Source organism: Melanerpes formicivorus, unplaced genomic scaffold (genome assembly GCF_026170545.1).
Source record: "Melanerpes formicivorus ecotype bairdi unplaced genomic scaffold, bMelFor1.0.p_v2 SCAF_23, whole genome shotgun sequence".
NCBI lineage: Eukaryota > Metazoa > Chordata > Aves > Piciformes > Picidae > Melanerpes > Melanerpes formicivorus.
In genome coordinates, this window is record NW_027142375.1 from 4,803,509 (window position 1) to 4,822,152 (window position 18,644).

The 18,644-nt window shown below is 45.3% G+C and overlaps 1 protein-coding gene across 1 annotated transcript in view; it reads right to left on the reverse strand.

Annotated features, from left to right (window-relative positions):
* Window positions 1-18,404, reverse strand: part of CHN2 (chimerin 2) — a 216,492-nt gene extending 198,088 nt beyond the window's left edge. Inside the window, exon 1 of the mRNA XM_068152369.1 lies at window positions 18,043-18,404. Coding sequence (XP_068008470.1) covers window positions 18,043-18,091 — 49 coding nt within the window. The 5' untranslated portion in view covers window positions 18,092-18,404. The remainder of the gene's footprint in view (window positions 1-18,042) is intronic.
* Window positions 18,405-18,644: the final 240 nt, after the last annotated feature.

An 18,644-nucleotide genomic window follows, 5' to 3' on the forward strand; every position in this document is an offset into this window, starting at 1 on the left:
AAAGCACAGAGTCCCTTACACCACACCCAAAGGCCTGCCAACACTTCCCTTCTCCCCACCTGGCGGTGTACCCAAAAACCCCAGGGCTCTTTCTTCCCTGTACCCCCCCACCCTCCAACATGGCTAGGCTGGTCTGAAATTGCCCCCCCTGCCCCCTTCTCCTCCTGGCATTAGGTCTAGACAGGCCTAAGAGGCCTTGAGATACTCCCCCACCATAACCCAATAGGGAGCATCTCCCACAGGAGCAGAGAGGGAAGAGAGAGGAAGAGAATGACTTTGCAGGCAAATCTATAGGGCACAGGATATATAGGCAGAAATAGGCTGTTTCCTGTGTCCACCTTACTGGGTTGGATACTCAGGACACTGGAGGTGTAACTGATGTGGCAGTAACAGGAGGCACCCAGCCTAAACTGCCACACTAAGGCTGTCCAAAGAAAAATTATCCCTGACAACACATGTGAAAGAGAACAACTAGTCAGCAGCACTTCTGTTTTGATTCCCATGTGCACTGATGGGCACCTTACACTACTCTGACAGGTCCAGCTAGTCCTGGAACTTAACTTCCTTACAAAACTTAAGGCCAGATTCTCCAGTGGTGTGCAACCTGGCTTGATTTCCCCAAGGTTTGGTTCCTTAGGATTACACACTATAGAGACTGGTGTTTTTACTGAGCAGAAGGACTGTTTTGAGAGGCACAGAGGGAATGAGATGAAGAAAGACTGGCCTAAAATTTGGTTTGATTTCAAGTAATAACCTCACTACAAGACTCTTTTTTTCTCAGTATTTCAAAAAGCTGGTCCTGGCCTGAAGATGAGTTTCTCATTCTTTCTTAGAGCTCCCTCAAATGAGAGCTGGCATCTCCCATTACATGAACTGCAGGCTCCAATAAATCACAGGATACAGTAAACTGAACTGACTACCAAGTCTTACCCCTAAGATCCTATTTCCTTAAGTTTATCACAACCTGGCAGGTAATCAGAAAGAAAATGTCCGTGCTCATGCGGTTACAGAAGCCTTAGATACAGAAAAAAAGGCTTAAGTCATTCCTGCTTGACATCACACAACCAGACTCAGTATCTGAAAGCAAGAAAAACATATTCATGGCATGAAAAAAAAATCTGTTAAAACACAATATGCAAATGCTTTCAGGCTTGCATGTCGTTGGAAAGGTTCTAGGCGCCCACAATGTTTCTCCTTTCAAGGGTAGCAGGGGACACGTCCAAATCATTACCTCAGCAGCTGCTGTTCCAAATGGTACTCAGCAGCCTCTGAAATGAACAGCATCAACTTCTTTAAGTATGTATCAGTGAATAAATCTGTTCTGAAATGTTTACTAGGGAACAGTCTGACCATCGAGGTTGGAGAAGTCAGGATCAGACTAAGTGACTGTCAGGATATAAACCCGCTGACATTACTTGCAGTTTAAGTGCTCTAAACATAAGCCCACTTAACCCCAGGAGCGAGTGTAGCAAAGCTTTACATTTGGAGGGAGAAAATACATACAACATACAACTAGGGGGAATGGAATGAAGCTGGAGGTGGGGAGATTCAGGCTGGAGGTGAGGAGGAAGTTCTTTACCATGGGAGTGGTGAAGCCCTGGAATGGGTTGTCCAGGGAGGTGGTTGAGGCCCCGTCCCTGGAGGTGTTTAAGACCAGGCTGGACGAGGCTGTGGCCAGCCTGATCTAGTGTGGGGTGTCCCTGCCCATGGCAGGGGGGTTAGAACTAGATGATCCTTGTGGTCCCTTCCAACCCTGACTGATACTATAATACTATGAACAAAGGAGGAAAACCCAAGTGCTACAGAGACAAAGCATGTCCTAAACTGATTTTATAATAGGAAGCAAAGAGGTGTAAGAAGAATTTGTGACACAATTATATAACCAAAAATAAGATAACCTATACTACAGGGAGGGGAATATATCACTTGTATATGGACCAAAGCTCCCAGTGAGGTCCAAGAGAGGACCTCAGTTTGTTCTCTCATGAAATAAGAATGCTTCCTGAAAAGTCTGGGTTTACTCCACATTGATTTTAACTTGAGTTCCTGGTAGTAGCTGAGTGGTTCCATTTTTCTGCCTGGTTATGAAACACGTGCTGTGAGGATTAGTTAAGTATTCACAGAATGATGGGAAAATAGTATTTTCTTTCATTAAAATCCTGCTATTATTAACCTCTTTATTACAGATTATGGCATGGCCAGTACTTTTGAAGTTAACATACTTACAAACCCTAGACAATAAAGGAGTTTCTCTCCATAAAACTTCTCTTTTCTAGACATTTTGGATGCTTTCAAGCAATGCATTACTGCCAGGAGGCAGCCTGTAGTTTTCTAAAGTGGCTTAAGAGGTGAAGCTGAAAGCCTTTTCCTGTAAAGTGAAATTACATTATTCAATTACACTTACCATCATCATTTTTATTGTTCAGAAGTCTGGTTTGATAAGCTTCCTATGCATATTGATAAGACAGAGCAATTATTCTGAAAAAATCAATCTGAACTAGCCTCCCCCTCATTTTCACCATTCACTGGGAAAATAGAGATTTTAAATTATATTCTGGTGTTCCCCAGGGATCAGTACTGGGTACAATTTTATTCACTGTCTTTGTCAATGACCTGGACGAGGGGATTGAGTGTACCCTCAGGAGGTTTGCTGATGATACAAAACTGGGGGGGGGGCTCATACCTGTCAGGCTGTGCTGCCATCTGACCAGGTCTGAACAGGCTGAGAGCTGGGGGAAGGCAAACCTCAAGAAATTCAATAAGGACAAGTGCAGGGTCCTGCATCTGGGAAGGAATAAGAACAGGCACCAGTACAGGTTAGGGGTTGCCCTGCTGGAAAGCAGCTCCACGGAGAAAGACCTTGGAGTCCTGGTGGACAGCAGCTTCTCCAAGGGACAGCAACGTGCACCCTTGTGGCCAAGAGAGCCAATGGTATCCTGGGGTGCATCAAGAAAAGTGTGGCCAGCAGGTCCAGGGACATTCTTCTCCCTCTCTACTCTGCCATGGTGAGACTACACCCAGAGCAGACTCCCCAGTTCAAGAGATACAGGGATATGCCGGAGAGAGTCACAGGGATGATCAGGGGACAAGCATCTCCCCAATGAAGAGAGACTGAGATCACACACATACACACACAGACGATGTTAGGGGTTGGAAGGGAACTCCAGAGATCAACAAGTCCATCCCCCTGCCAGAGCAAGACCATAGAATCTAGGACAGGTTGCACAGGAAGGCATCCAGATGGGGCTTGAAAGTCTCCAGAGAATGAAACTCCACAACCTCTCTGGGCAGCCTGTTCCAGTGCTCTGTGACCCTCACAGTGAGGAAGTTTCTCCTCATGTTGAGGTGGAACCTCCAGTGCTGTAGTTTCTATCCACTGCCCCTTGTCCTATCCCTGGGGCTGTTTAGTCTTGAGAAGACTGAGAGGGGATCTGATCAATGTCTATCAATATCTGAGGGGTGAGCATCAAGTGGTGGGGGCCAAACTTTTTTCAGTGGTGCACAATAATAAGCCAAGGAACAACAGGTACAAGCTTGAACGTAGAAGATTTTACCTCAACATGAGGAGAAACTTCTGTACAGTGAGGGTGAGGCAGCACTGGAACAGGCTGCCCAGAGAGGTTGTGGAGTCTCCTTCTCTGGACACATTCAAAACCTGCCTGGATGCATTCCTGTGCAGACTACCCTGAGTGATCCTGCTTTGGCAGGGGGGGCTGGACTTGATTTCTGGAGGTCCCTTCCAGCCTCTAATGTTCTGTGATTCTGTGATTTGTCAGTCAATATATTTGTTACTGTCACATCTGAGGAAGAGGAAGCAATTGCAGTACCAAGTGAAGACACACACTCATCAAACCAAAAGAGATCAAAGAATCTGAAACAAACACAAGACAGAAAAGACTTTCACGAGCCAAAACCCTCGGCAGCAATTCTTTGAAGACAATGTGTCTCCTCCTTCTTAGTTAACAGAATTAAAGAAACAGCTTATGGGACACAGGGGGTAATTTCCTGCTGTTTTCCTAAACATTCTGGTTCCTGCTATTTTCTTACATATGCATTTTCATACATGTGATTAATGACAGTGTGCCAGTTCCCCACCACTCTGACTGTAGTTTAGAGCCACTATCCTCTCACTTCCAGCATTCTTCACGTTACAAGAGTTTGAGGCCCCAAATTCTCCTTTACTCTACAGTTATACAGCTAGCAATCTCCCTGTGGCCTAGTCATGCAATCTCTACAAATGTAAGTCAGCATAAATGAAAACCCAGTCACTGTGATAGCCCGTTCAACAACATTCAGCAAAGCAGACCTCTGATACCGACTGCACCTCTGATGTGCACAATATGAACACTTCTAATTAACCATGAGCTGCTCTGTTTAGCAAAGTTTTACTCTGACATGAGTATTTACCTGCACATCCATTCATCCTTTTAAAGTTTGATAATCATATGACAGGCTCCTGTGCTCAGCAACACTAAATAAAAGAAGTAAAAAACCAAAATGCTTGAGAAATGCCATGTTCAAGTTTCTGATGACAAGAACGCATTATGCCTCTGAAAACAGGGAGCAATGACCTTTCAGGAATACATCAGGTAGAAAGGAAAAAAGAGAAAAGAGAATCACAGCAATACTTGACAAATTAGTATAATTAATGGCACATTTCTGTATCTTTCAAGTCGATGATCTCCGTTACCACAACTTAACTAAACAATGCTCGGGAATTGCTGCTCCCAAATCTGCAGTACTGCCATGTCTGAATATTTTTCTCATTATCACAGAATCACAGAAACATTCAGGTTGGATAAGAGCCTCAGGATCACCAAGTCCAGCCCAGAACCCTACTCTACAAGGGGTTCACCCCTAAACCATATCCCCAAGCACCACATCCAAACCACCTTTAAACACTTCCAGGGTTGGTGACTCCACCACCTCCCTGGGCAGCACATTCCAATGCCTGACCACTCTTGCTGGGAAAATTTGTTTCCTAATGTCCAGTCTAAACCTACCCAGTCGTAGCTTGAGGCCACTCCCCCTTGCTCCATCACGTGTCTGGAACGTGCCCAGAGAAGGGCAACAAAGTTGGTGAGGGGTTGGAGCACAGCCCTATGAGGAGGGACTGAGGGAGCTGGGGTTGCTTAGCCTGGAGAAGAGGAGGCTCAGGGGAGACCTTATTGCTCTCTACAACTACCTGAAGGGAGGTTGTAGACAGGTGGGGGTTGGTCTCTTCTCCCAGGCAACCTGTGACAGAACAAGAAGACAGTCTCAAGCTGTGCCAGGGTAGGTTTTAGGCTGGATGTTAGGAAGAAGTTCTACACAGAGAGAGTGATTGGCCATTGGAATGGGCTATCCAGGGAGTTGGTGGAGTCACCTTCATTGGAGGTGTTTAGGAGGAGACTTGATGGGGTGCTTGGTGCCATGGTTGAGTTGATTAGATGGTGTTGGATGACGGGTTGGACGTGATGATCTTGAAGGTCTCTTCCAACCTGATTTATTCTATTCTATTCTAACACAAATTACCAGAGACCAGCACCAGCCTCTCTACAACATCCTTTCGGGTAGCTGTTAAGATCTTGTTTTGAAATAATTTTTATGTACAAACAAGCCTACATATAAACCCTGTATGCACCTGCCCAATTTTGTTATTCTGGAAGAAATCACACAACTGTACGCTCATTTATTAAGCTGTCAGCGCTTAAAGATTTACTGTTACATTAATGATTAAAAAAAATACACTTAACTCCCTGGGTTGGCACTTACACTTTTTTTTTTTCAGCACTGCCTGGCAATGCTCCCAACAGCATGCCCAGGAAACCTTCCACAGTTACGTTCCTGGTACTTATCAAATTGCAGCAGAAATCCCTCCCACTGCAGTATGGAAAGCCAGCAGAGTGGTCACTCCAGGCGCTGCAGCGATGCAAATGCAGCTCCCAGGGAGTTCCACAAGAACCTGAAACCTCTTACCCTAGAAATCATACTGTATCCTGGGTGCATTTAAAAATGCTACTGCAGCATAAGATGCTTCTTCACTTTGACAGTCAACCATTGGTTCATTTGGAAGAAAAAAGGTTATTACCTAGTTTTTCACAGCCCGTGACTGATGCTTTTGGCGATGCCTTAGAGCTCCCCTGCTTGTGCACTCACTCAGAAACACCAGATAAGGCCTGCACCCACCATTCAACATTCTAGAGCAGACCTAAGGCTCTCTCATATACTTAGATATACTCATCTACTACCAAAATAACCAGAGGTTGTACATTAAAGCCCTATAGAATAGAATAAACCAGGTTGTAAGAGACCTTCAAGATCATCACGTCCAACCTATCATCCAACACCACCTAATCAATTAAACCCCTCACCAACTTTGTTGCCCTTCTCTGGACACCTTGCAGCAAGTCAACATCTTTCCTAAACTGAGGGGCCCAGAACGGGACACAGGACTCAAGGTGTGGCCTAACCAGTGCAGTGTGCAGGGGCAGAATGACTTCCCTGCTCCTACAGGCCATACTGTTTCTGATGCAGGCCAGGATGCCATTGGTCCTCCTGGCCACCTGGGCACACTGATGGCTCATGTTCAGCCTACCATCGACCAGCACCTCCAGGTCCCTCTCTGCCTGGCTGCTCTCAGCCACTCTGACCCCAGCCTGTAATACTGCATGGGGTTGTTGTGGCCAATGTGCAGAACCCGGCACTTGGATGTGTTCAATCTCCTGCCCTCGGACTCTGCCCATCTGCCCAGCCTGTCGAGGTCTCTCTGCAAAGCCTCTCTACTCTCCACCAGATCAACACCTGCCCTCAGCTTGGTGTCATAAAACTCTCTCTCTGTTAAATAACAGTCTGATACAGCAACTTGTTTTGTGAAGAGAGTTCACCATCCCGTATTCTTCTTTCTATTAAACCTAAATACCACCTTTTTCTTCGCTACACAACTTCACCTCTCTGACATCTGCTTGCCTCCATCCTCAGTTCACCTATTTCTCAGTAGTTTACTGGTTTAACACTAAGTTTAGTGTCATAGTGGAAGAGGAGAAAAAAGCACATCTGTCAACCACTATTTCCATAGCTTTAATTTGTCCCCCAGCCTCAAGTGTTTGCTCAGGAGCACTGACATCTCATCCATAACAGCCAGCTCTATTTAACTAATCATTTACTGTTATTCTCTAAACTTAAGCAAAATTTCCAACATACACAAGCATGTTAGATTCAAATGAACATGAGGAAGCTTAGAATTGAAATCTGTCTTTCCATTTTTAAGACACAAAAGAGTTCAGTATCCTTAAAGCAAATAAACTTGTCAACATGAAACAATCTAACCACATGCTTCAGGCTGCAACATAGAAGAAGTACAGAGCTATCACAGCATGATGCTGAAAGCTGTCCGTCACCTTGGTTTGTCTGGCAGGAGATCAGGAGTTACGGAGAGCAGGCTCTCTCAAGAAGCAGGTGTTTATACATATCACATGTAATGCAAGTCTTGTGCATAATTCTTGGAATATTTCTCATATAGATAGATAGATAGATGAATGATGTAAATGCACTGAATATGTTGTGCACCAATACTTGGAGGAAGGGAGGTTTACTACGTAGCCTATAATAATGTGTCCCATCCTAACAGCAGATACTCACAGAATCAATAAGGTTGGAAAAGACCTCAAAGATCATCAACCTGTCACCCAAGACCTCATGACTATTAGACCATGGCACCAAGTGCCACATCCAATCCCCTCCTGAACACCTAATACTGCTTTAGTGGAAACTGCATAAAAATACTCAGTTGAGCAACAAACCAGTCCTTCAAGTTGCTGATTTACTGCCTCAGTGCAGTGGGAACAGAAAGCAGCAATGAGCTTGATGGGTCAAGACTTAATATCTTCTGTTCATCAAAGGGGTTTCATTTAAAAACGAAAATAGTTCACAAATTATTAATTCAGCTTTATGGCAGAGAAATTTGATTGCAACATTCACAGTTTTTGTAAAGCCCTAAATCTTGGAACTATGAGGAACTTTATATGAAAAACTCTGCTCCAGCTCTTAAAAGTTCATTAATTGCTAGCCTTAATATTGGAATCAAAAGAATGAAATATGATCCAGCTGTAGCTAGACCATAAATCCAGCTGAATCATACATTCATAAAGCAAAGGAGAAGAAGAAAGCAGCTTTTCTGTAAAAGGAAGAAGAGTGTTTGAGATGAATCTATATATACTGTTCTATACAGGAGGCTATTAATAAGATTCTCCTGTCAGGTGTCTTCACAACACAGGCACAGGTTTTGTTCTTAACCTGCAACACAAAATGTCAACATCCCATATTTCAAACCAACCCCAAATTTTTCTGCTGTTTCAGGAGCTCTTGGCTACAGAAAGCAGGACCTAGAGGTCATGGCATGCTGAGTCAGCAGTAACTCTACCAGCTATACACTTACAAAGAGCAATAATGGCTTAGTTCGGTGGATTATCTCCCACAGTGACTATCAGTGAATGCTTAAGTGTAAAAGGATACAGCAAGTGTATAGCATCTATATTTCACCAGTTCTCTAGCCTACACACAGGCTGGGGTCTGTAGAGAGAGGTGATACCATTGTGTTTAAAAGCAGTGGTTGGATCTTCCTCCTGTAAAGTTATCTAAACATGGCAACAGCCCACATCAGCCATTACCATTCATAATTTTCCATGCCACAGAGGTCCAGAGTTTATGTTTATACACACACACACATACACAGACGTACAGATACATATATCTATCTGTGTGTGCTAGGAAGCACCAAACACTGAACTCCTAAGCAAGATTTGTTATGGTTCACTACTAAGCTACTCGTGCTCACACGAAAGAATTGCTTCAAAATGGGAGCTAGAAGGGCTGGCACCATCTGCAGGGCCACAACATGGTACAGTATGCAGAAATAGTAGGGTGTTACACACACACAAAGGGAGGGTTCAGCCATACAATTGTCTTTAACAGCAGTACATGCCTTGGAAAAAGCTGAAAACAGAGGACCTGTCTGGGTCTCCCATGACCCCCTGATGCTCTCCTCTTTCCTCTAGGCACTCTAAACTAGTTTGTTAGGGAGTTAAGATAGAATCAGTGCAGCTCATGCAGCAGAAAAATATTACAATGGATACTCCACATTTTGATGGCCAACTTAATGTTGAAAGAGGTATCAGATTTCTTTTGGTTTTGAACATAGTAAAGGCCCTCTGGCATGTTGCACATTGCTGGAGCAGAAGAACCACCCTCTCTCAGAAACTTCTGCAGTGGCTATGCCCAGTATGACTGTACATGATGTGCATTTGCTATTTTCCTTCTTTGCCACAACACAAAGTCAAACATTCCCAGGCAAGACTATGGAACAGGTCATCTTGAGTGCAATCACACAGCACCTACAGGATGGCCAAGGGATCAGGCCCAGATAGCATGGATTTAGGAAGGGCAGGTCCTGCCTGACCAACCTGATCTCCCTCTATGATCAGGAGACTGCCTGGTGGATGTGGGGAAGGCTGTGGATGTAGTCTGCCTGGACTTCAGCAAGGCCTTTGATACTGCCCCCCATAGCAAACTCCTGGCCAAGCTGTCAGCCCCTGGCTTGGACAGCAGCACTCTGTGCTGGGTTAGGAACTGGCTGAAGGGCTGAGCCCAGAGAGTGGTGGTGAATGATGCCACATCCAGCTGGCAGCCAGGCACTACTGGTGTCCCCCAGGAATCAGTGTCGGGTCCCATCCTGTTCAATATCTTTATTGATGATCTGGATGAGGGGATTGAGTCCATTATCAGTAAGTTTGCAGATGACACCAAGCCGTGGGTAGGTGTTAATCTGTTAGAAGTTAAGAGGGCTCTGCAGAGGGACCTTGACAGGCTGGACAGATGGGCAGCGTCTGAGGGCATGAGATTTAACACATGTAAGTGCTAGGTTCTACACATTGGCCACAACAACCCCATGCAGTGCTACAGGCTGGGGACAGAGTGGCTGGAAAGTGGCCAGGCAGAAAGGGACCTGGGGGTACTGGTTGATAGCAGGCTGAACATGAGCCAGCAATGTGCCCAGGAGGCCAAGAAGGCCAATGGCATACTGGCCTGTATCAGGAACAGTGTGGCCAGCAGGAGCAGAGAAGTCATTCTGCCCCTGGACTCAGCACTGGTTAGGCCACACCTTGAGTCCTGTGTCCAGTTCTGGGCTCCTCAGTTTAGGAAAGATGTTGACTTGCTGGAATGGCAACAAAGGGCAACAAAGCTGGTGAGGGGTTTGGAACACAAGCCCTATGAGGAGAGGCTGAGGGAGCTGGGGTTGTTTAGCCTGGAAAAGAGGAGGCTCAGTGAAGACCTTATTGCTCTCTACAACTACCTGAAGGGAGGTTGTAGCCAGGTGGGGGTTGGTCTCTTCTCCCAGGCAACCTGTGACAGAACAAGAGGACACAGTCTCAAGCTGCGCCAGGGGAGGTTTAGGCTGGACGTTAGGAAGAAATTCTTCACAGAAAGAGTGATTTGCCATTGGAATGTGCTGCCCAGGGATGTGCTGGAGTCACCATCACTGGAGGTGTTCAGGACGAGACTGGATGGGGTGCTTGATGCCATGGTTTAGTTGGATGATAGGTCAGATTCCATGATCTCAAAGGTCTTTTCCAACCTGGTTAATTCTATTCTATCTGTCTCATCTGTCAAGATGAGACAATTTCTTTACAATGAAACATCTGCTCAACAAGCTGAACCTCATTTACAAACTAAGGTCTCCATCTCTTGTAAGACTCAATTTTCATCTTTAATGAAATGAAAGTGTAACACCACAAAAATTCATAATGTGTTGGGCTTCTTAGAAAGCTACAAGCAAGCAACTTTAAAACAGACAACAGGAAGGTGAAAAGGAAGGAGAGAAACAGCTACGTGACTAGCTTCTAAGAAGAAACTGAGAAACTGACACCCAGGTTGCAGCAGGTGGCACATGATTTACTAATGATAAGAAAGAGCCCACCTAGTGTTTTCTACACTGTCAGTAACAATACCATACTGGGAGACACTTTGTCTCAGGGGGATTGGACTGCCTAATGAAGATATTCTCAGAACAGATGTCTTATTTACTGAACTAACTCTTTTGTCATGACCTTGATCAATAATAGCTGAAGTGAGGAGTGTGACACTTGCACATTCTTCTGAATTTTAAAATCCCTTTAACTTCTCCTTACCTTACAAAACACATGAGCTTGTGCTGTCAAGTTTCAGCCTATTCAGCCTGTTAATCTTACAAAGACCATATTGCAACACCATTTTCCTCCCGCAAGGATACACTCACCCTCCAGCCCTAGGATTTGGATTACTGCTGAGTAAAACAGGGTGATGAAACTACTATTGCTGAATTGCATATGATTCATAGCTGGTAATAACCACCTCTAAATGTAAAAATTCATATCTACATTCTCATAATCAATGGTCAGAAAAAAAGGCAGCAAGAATGAGTCATTATTCATAGCAGTTAAAGCTACAGGTTTACATTAGCTACTGTATATAATTCTTAGACAAACTGTGAGTACACCTGTAAAGAATGTGATAGATAGAATTAGGGATTTATATCTCCCTGTGTAAATCCTGCTACACCTCCCTGCCACAAAAGCTTTTTCATGCAATTCTAATGTGCCATTCCTTAACACACAGTCCTGCAAATATTTCATCTCCTAAGTATCTCCTCCTTTTGTAGAGGAGAACAGCATGCGACAACAGCCTGGCTCCTCAGCATGGGAACACCTTCTGCCAGTACCCAATGCTGCAAGCAAGGCAAGCCCAGCCACTGCTGCCCTTTAGCCAAAGATATGTATGTAAACAAAGAAAGTTAATGAAAAACCAAAACAACAAAATATTTCTTTGTCTGAAACAGTGTAATAGCCACTGATGGTTTTAAACACCACAACAGCTAAATTATTATCATCTGAAACATGTAAAATGCTATGGACACAGGCCCACGAGAAGACTGTGTATAATACTCAGTGATCTAAAATATTCCTGCCTCCAACCTCTCAGCATTTGGCACGTCTAAGCCTCCCAGACCCATCAAACAGAAGGCAAGAACTTGTCAATTGAACTGGTATCCAAAAAGGTCATCATCCTGACAGCATGAAAGACTGTTCGTCTGATCCTCCACATATGTCTTTGAGACAAGTAGATCTGTAAGAAGAATAAGACTTTTGATTCACAGAGTACAAATACAAGCTAAATGGTGAAGCAGACGCGTATTGTACCAGTTTCCAGGCTTTATTATTCTCCCTAATCACAGCCTACATGTTCAGTAACTAACTGTTGAATCAACTGCGACATCAGAAAGGGGCACTTGGGCATTTTTCCCTTTTGAATTCTTATTATTATTTTTAATCAGAACAGCGAGTTCCTTATAATCATCAAACACAAAAGACTTCAGCTTTAATTTAGAAAGCCCTGGCCGGCAGAAGCTTGGCATGAGGAAGAGAAATCAAAAAAGAACTCTTCTTGCCCTTTTGAAAACAAAATCAAAAGTAGCACCTTATCAGCATAATGGCAGCGTTGCTTAAATAGCTTTCCGTGTGCCATTTTCACAACACTCATTCTATTAAATCATTGAAAATAAACATCTATTTTCATAATCTTTTCTCTCAATTAGAATCTCTCTCAATCTGTGTACTGGAGTAATTTAATTTCTTATTTGCTTGCATCTTAATTAAAATCAGCCTATGTTGACTTTCATTTTTACCATACATCTGCCTATTTCACATCATAGCACCTTCATGACCCCCAGAGAGTCATGAGCCTTTAATATTTTATTTTGACCTTGTTTGGTTACTGGAACCATCAAAGATTTTTCTCCTTCCCTCCCCAAGCTTTTTTTTGTCCTTCTCAAAATACATTGTGTGTGAAAACACACAGATGCTGCCTTTAAACAACATCTCCTTCTTCATTTATTCAGATAAAAACAATTTGTTGCTTTTCAATTTGTTCTGAGAATTAGTTTCTGAAGGGTAAACTTCATTATTAATTAAATGAAGATCACTAAGTGATACTTCAAGGCCTTTTTCTGTCCTGAAGCTCTGGGGAAAACACTTTCTGATTTTCAATTAAAGAAAATAAATTCATAAATAGTCAGTGAGTTTAAAAGAACTTACTGCAGTTGTTTTCCATACAGGTACCCAAGTGTACAAAAACAGGGAATTGGGTGGGAGGGAAGCAGCATCTTTTATTAGAGCAGCAGTAAACCTACCCAGACAAGATGCACAAGCCCTTCTCCAGGCCTGTAGCAGAAAGCCTGCACACATTTCAACTCCATCATTGGGTCTAATAACAGGTATTACTTGAAATGTGCACGGCACACGAAGAAGCATCCATATGGATGTGAAGCAGAAAGGTGCAGAGCCATCTCTTCAGCCTAACACCTGCAAATCTACCTTTGGAGCTCACAGAAAACACAAAATACTGGATAAACTGACACATACATTTACATATTTGCCTTGGGTCTTCATCTACATTTTCCCAGTGTTGCCATTTTCACAGCACAGGCTCAGGCAAAGGTTTTGGTACAGTTCGAGTCCTGCTGGTAGAGAAGGCTCAATCACACGCTGTCATTTAGCAGATACCTTCAGTGTGGACTCTTACCTGATAGTGCAAGATACCTAACCTACCCACTTGTTACAGGGAGGTTACCTGGAAGAAGGCTTTTCAGTCAGAACTCAAAGCCTTAAAGGCAGCTGGGATTTCCAGCCAGTTCATAGCAGTTCTGGATGGCAAAACCATGCAGAGGACAAAGCATCCAACTTCACAGAGCCTAGCTGAGAAGCATGCTGGATTTTTTGCTCCTCAGATAAGCAGAACAGCCACAGCCACAAAGGTCTCTTCCCTCAGGACTGTGTTTACATTACAGCAAACAGAGCTCCAAGTTCATCAGCTGTGTACAATCAGTATTTGGCTACTGGGTGGAGGAAACTGGAGGCAGCTGGCAACAGTGGGAGAAGTAATTTTTCCACCAGAAGCAAGCTGAAAAGTTTCAACAGTAACAACAACAACAAGAAGATTTAAAAAGGAAAGATCAGAATGAGTGCGAATAAGAGTCAATACTAAGATGAGGAGTGGCAAGGGAATGTGCATATTTTAAGGAAAAAGTAGCAGGAAGGAAAGCATAAAAATATGTATAGTCCTCTTCAGAGGACAGGAGAGAAATAAAAGATGCTGTTTGTGGTTGAATCAGCACTTCATCTAGGGAGAACAATAAAATTTAGGGGCTTGCAAAGAATACAACTAATAGATCACCTGGGCATATGCTATAGATGAGATTACAGGAAAGTAAAGTAGAATTCCTTGTGGAAGTAATTATAATTCAAGGACTTCATGTGCTGTGCAAATTTACCCAAGGTCCAAAGAAGAATATTTTATGTAAGTGCTTGTCATGCCCACCTTCAGCACAGTATACCTCCTTCTCCCCCAGACACCTTCAAACATGACTGCTGGTAGTCAGAGCAACTGAAGTTCTGTCACCAAAAGCAGAGAGCTGCATTTTAAAAAATGCAATGCAAATCCTCACAGTTCTCCTGCAGATACTGTTACCAGCAAATGCTAACTTACTGAAGAAGCTCCATAAGCTCCTGTCACATGGGGTCTGTGGTGAATACCTGGTACTACTGACCCTGTAATTAGCAGCCTCACAGTGGCTGTTGAGATGAGCACACAGACCACAGACAAGTTTTGAAGGATGAACACATTCTCTAGCTGTGAAAGCAAATTAACTACAGAGCCCTAAGTGCAAACACTTGCTTTACTGTTATCTGATATCTGGAGACATAGCTGTCGATGCATGTTAGGTCCTCATCTGCACAGGAGCCACAGCTAACCACCCTGTCATGTCACTGAGCAGACAGTGCTCCAGGACAGAACCAAACTCTGGTCTTTAACACAGACATAAGCTCAAGGCAATACTCTAAGTCTTGCCTTTCCACATAAGCAACAGAGAGTAATCAAACTCTTGAAGTGAGTAGAAGGAACCTGAAGATGCTTTGCACCATACTGCTCGCAAGAGCCAGAATCTGGTTATCAAGAAATCCAACTCGTACTCATGCATATGCAGGTCAGCTATTACCCCCAGAAGTTCTTAAACCAAGCAAATCCCCTATGATTTCTCAAGTATCACATCCTAATTCTCAAATGTAACCACATATTTGGATGTTACAGACACTAATTTAAGGACAGAAGCAAGGCAGGTCTTCTGTTTTTGCCTCAAAACAGCAGCAAACCCTAAGTGCTCTCAAACTTGAATTATTTATACGCTCTTGAGGTGAACCTTTAAATTTCTTCTCAGAATGTTTGTACATCAGTACACTAAAAGGAAAAAACCAAAGCCAGACCCTAAAAATCAAAAGACATGTTTTGATGAAGCTAAAAATGCACTCGAAATACAGTAATTGTTGCTAGATTTCTTCAGGATCTAAAAGGATTATACGAGCAATGCTTTAGTTTGGCTTCAGAAATACCCTATAAGATGAAAAACAAACAGTTAAACTGTGCCTGAAGATGGGGAAAAAGATCCAGCATCACACTGTACAGCTTGGTCAAGACAGTGGTAGAGCCTAGTCTTGCTGCGTGGTATTCTGCTACCAGCCACAGACTTGACTTCCTTTTTCCATTAATAAAACTTATTGTGCCGCTATAACCTTCATCATTCTGTTCCACAGAAGTAATTATGCTCTTTGGAAGTCTTCATTTGGGCAAGCTGAACCTCCACATAAACTCCACCAAAATGAAATTTAAAAGCAAGACTGTTTATTTGGTTAGATTATGTAAACAATATGCTCTAAGACTTGCTGAGTTCTGAGAACTGAAACCACAGACAGCCAAAATACAGCTGCACGCAGTCAGATATGACGTCTGCTAATATGGGAAACTTTATCATGCTGCAGCAAATTTGACTTCTGATTAGTTTGTGCATAGAAAAAAATATAGGCTGAATGCACTGGAACAAACCCAAAAAGCACTCCAAAGTTGTAAGTTATAAAAGCCAAGAACACTCAGTTATTTCATGAAGCATTTGACAGTATTTATTAGTTGTACTACTGTGACATCTAAGAGACAAAAGCATGGGCCAAGGCTCAGTTGTGCTCCTCCTTGTGAAAAAACAAACCAAGAGATAAATGGTAAGCTGCTGTAAGCTCCAGCTAAAGGCTTCATACAAAGCAGGGTACAGTCAAGTGCCAAACCCCCTGACTTCTCAGTATGTACATCTAAAGCCCAGAGCTCAGTTCCTTGGCTAAATGTTAAGTTTGGTGCTAGATTCACCTGCTGAGCAGAAGGCCATCTGGAGTTAGTGATTATCAACTGCTCAGACCAAAGATGTGCCTGAACTCCACTCTTCCCTGCAGTTCAGGCATTTGAACTAAGATGACAAGGGAGACGCCATCTGTCCTTTTTTTTGAGACAGGTACTGGAGCCTAGATTCAGTAAAGCTAAAGGGAATTCAGAGGTATACACTCAGCATCCTTTCTCAGAATCTGGAACAACATGCAAGGAAGACCTGGAGATTCATGGGGCATGGAAGGTACACATGTAGGGGACACACTTCTGTAGCTAGTGGTTGGAGCACTGAGGAAGTGAGTCCCAGGTTCCAGTCCAGTTCCTAGTTCTATCACATAACTTGAATGTAAAAACATACAAATGATCCAGAACATAAAAATGGCATTGCCCAAACATGTACCTCAACTAACAAGCTACTGAGTTGGGTTGACCCTTGCTTGCTTTCATTCTGGTCTTGTGACTCTTGCACCACAAACATGATGAGAAGGCATAATTTCTCCTGCCTGCTTCTTTCAGGTGCTTTCTAGTTAAGGGCTCACAATGTTTGTGTTTTATATTGAAAGAGCTGGAATAAATATGTTCAAGATATAGTTCTTTCTTTGCCATGACTGTTATTGCACACTGGAACACTTACACAGAATAAGCTGTTGAAGTCACATATGCTATCATTAAAACACACCACTGCTCATGGCCTTTTAAATTTATTTATCCTTTTCTACAACTGTATTCATAGACAAAGGAGCTTGTCTGCTTTCACAGCACATATTGATATGTTTAAGAAGCTCTCTTGTAAACTCTGAATCTGGCAAGTCACAAGTCTCTAAAGTTGTTCATCCTGCTATTTACTCCTTCAGCCCACTAAAATGCCATGATATTACTCTCTGCCGATTCTTCATAACTTCAATATGATCTAAGCAGCAGGCGGTGGTACTATTACATCACTGCTTTCAATTTCAGGCTGCCTCGCTCAGAAACGCATCGTAACTTTTCTGTCTTCCTGAGGCTCTGCAGCAGAGCCAGACCTCTCCACCCCGCACCACCACACCACACCGCCTCCCACCCCAGCACCCCTAAAACCCAGCGCAAGCATCGGCTCCTAACAGGGGCGCACGGCCCCCGCGGCCGCCCCTGGAGCTGTTTTCCACCTACAGCGTTTTTTTTTTATCTGGATCGGGAACTGAATCGTTCCCAGTATTGCAAAGTACTCAGAACGCCCTGGGTACCACGACGCCCACGAAGGGGCAGGTCTGGCAGTCCTCGACCGGCAGGGCATCCGCACAGCACGCCGCGCCAAGGTTCCGTACGGGGTTGGTCCTGTCCCGCGGGGACGGAGGCAGAGGACGCCCGTCAGCAGGGCGAGGTGGTCTCCGAGTACCCGCGGCCATCCAAACCCGTGCCCGGGGCAAAGTGTCGGGCGCGGAGGCGCGGGGAACCGCTGGTGCCTCTTCCCGAATCCGAGTGGGATGATGCTCACCGGCGAAGCTGCTGAGCGCGGAGCTCCCCTCGCCCCCACCCCACACAAAGGCACGGCCAGGAAGGCAATTCGGGCCCCGCCGCTCGCCCTCCTCGGCGCCGCCTGAGGGACAGCTAGCCCCGGGCAGGGGCATCGCTGCCCACCCCAGGCAAATCCCCCACGGGGCTCGGGCACCAGTGCTGCGGCTGCCGGCGGCGCCGGGGGCGGTCGGGACGGCGAGGCGCTCTGCAGGCAGGTAGCTCCCCGCTAAAATGGAGGGAAAGGGAAATGCGGAGCTCGGCGGAGAAACTTACCGGAGGAAACCGATGAGCCGGACAAACTGGAGTTGCTGGATGCGGCCATGGTCCCTCCTCCTCGCCCTTTAGCTGCGATCCTCGCGTCGGCCCCCGCTGCTGTCCGGCCGCCGCTGCCGCCAGCCCATCGCAAAGTGCCGGAGCTGCGCCGCGCCGAGCCGCCGCAGCCCGCGCTCGGCTCCCCGCGCTGCCGGGGAGCGGGTGGCGGCGGTGCCCCGCCGAGGCGCTGCCGGCCGCTCTCCGGGGCTGGGCGAAGCCGCTCAGCAGGTCGGGGAAGAGGCCCCGCGGCGCTTCCAGCGCCTCTCTCCGCCTGAGAAGCAGGGCTTACCTTGTGACGGGAACGGGAGAGCCGCCCTGCCAGCGCCTTCCCTCGCCTCCTCCCTTCCCTTCCCGTCCCCTTCCCTTCCCCGCCTCCTCGCGGGCAGCGCTGACAGCCCGCCGGGGAGACTCGCCGCCGCAGCTTCCCTCACGCACACAAAGGAAGCGGCGGCGCTGCCGACCGGGCTACCGACCCCAGCTGAGCGGGCTGGGTGGGTCCCAAGCGAGCGAACCCCAGCCGCGCGGCAGTCCTGCCGGGGGGCGGCCAAACCCCTTCCCGGCTG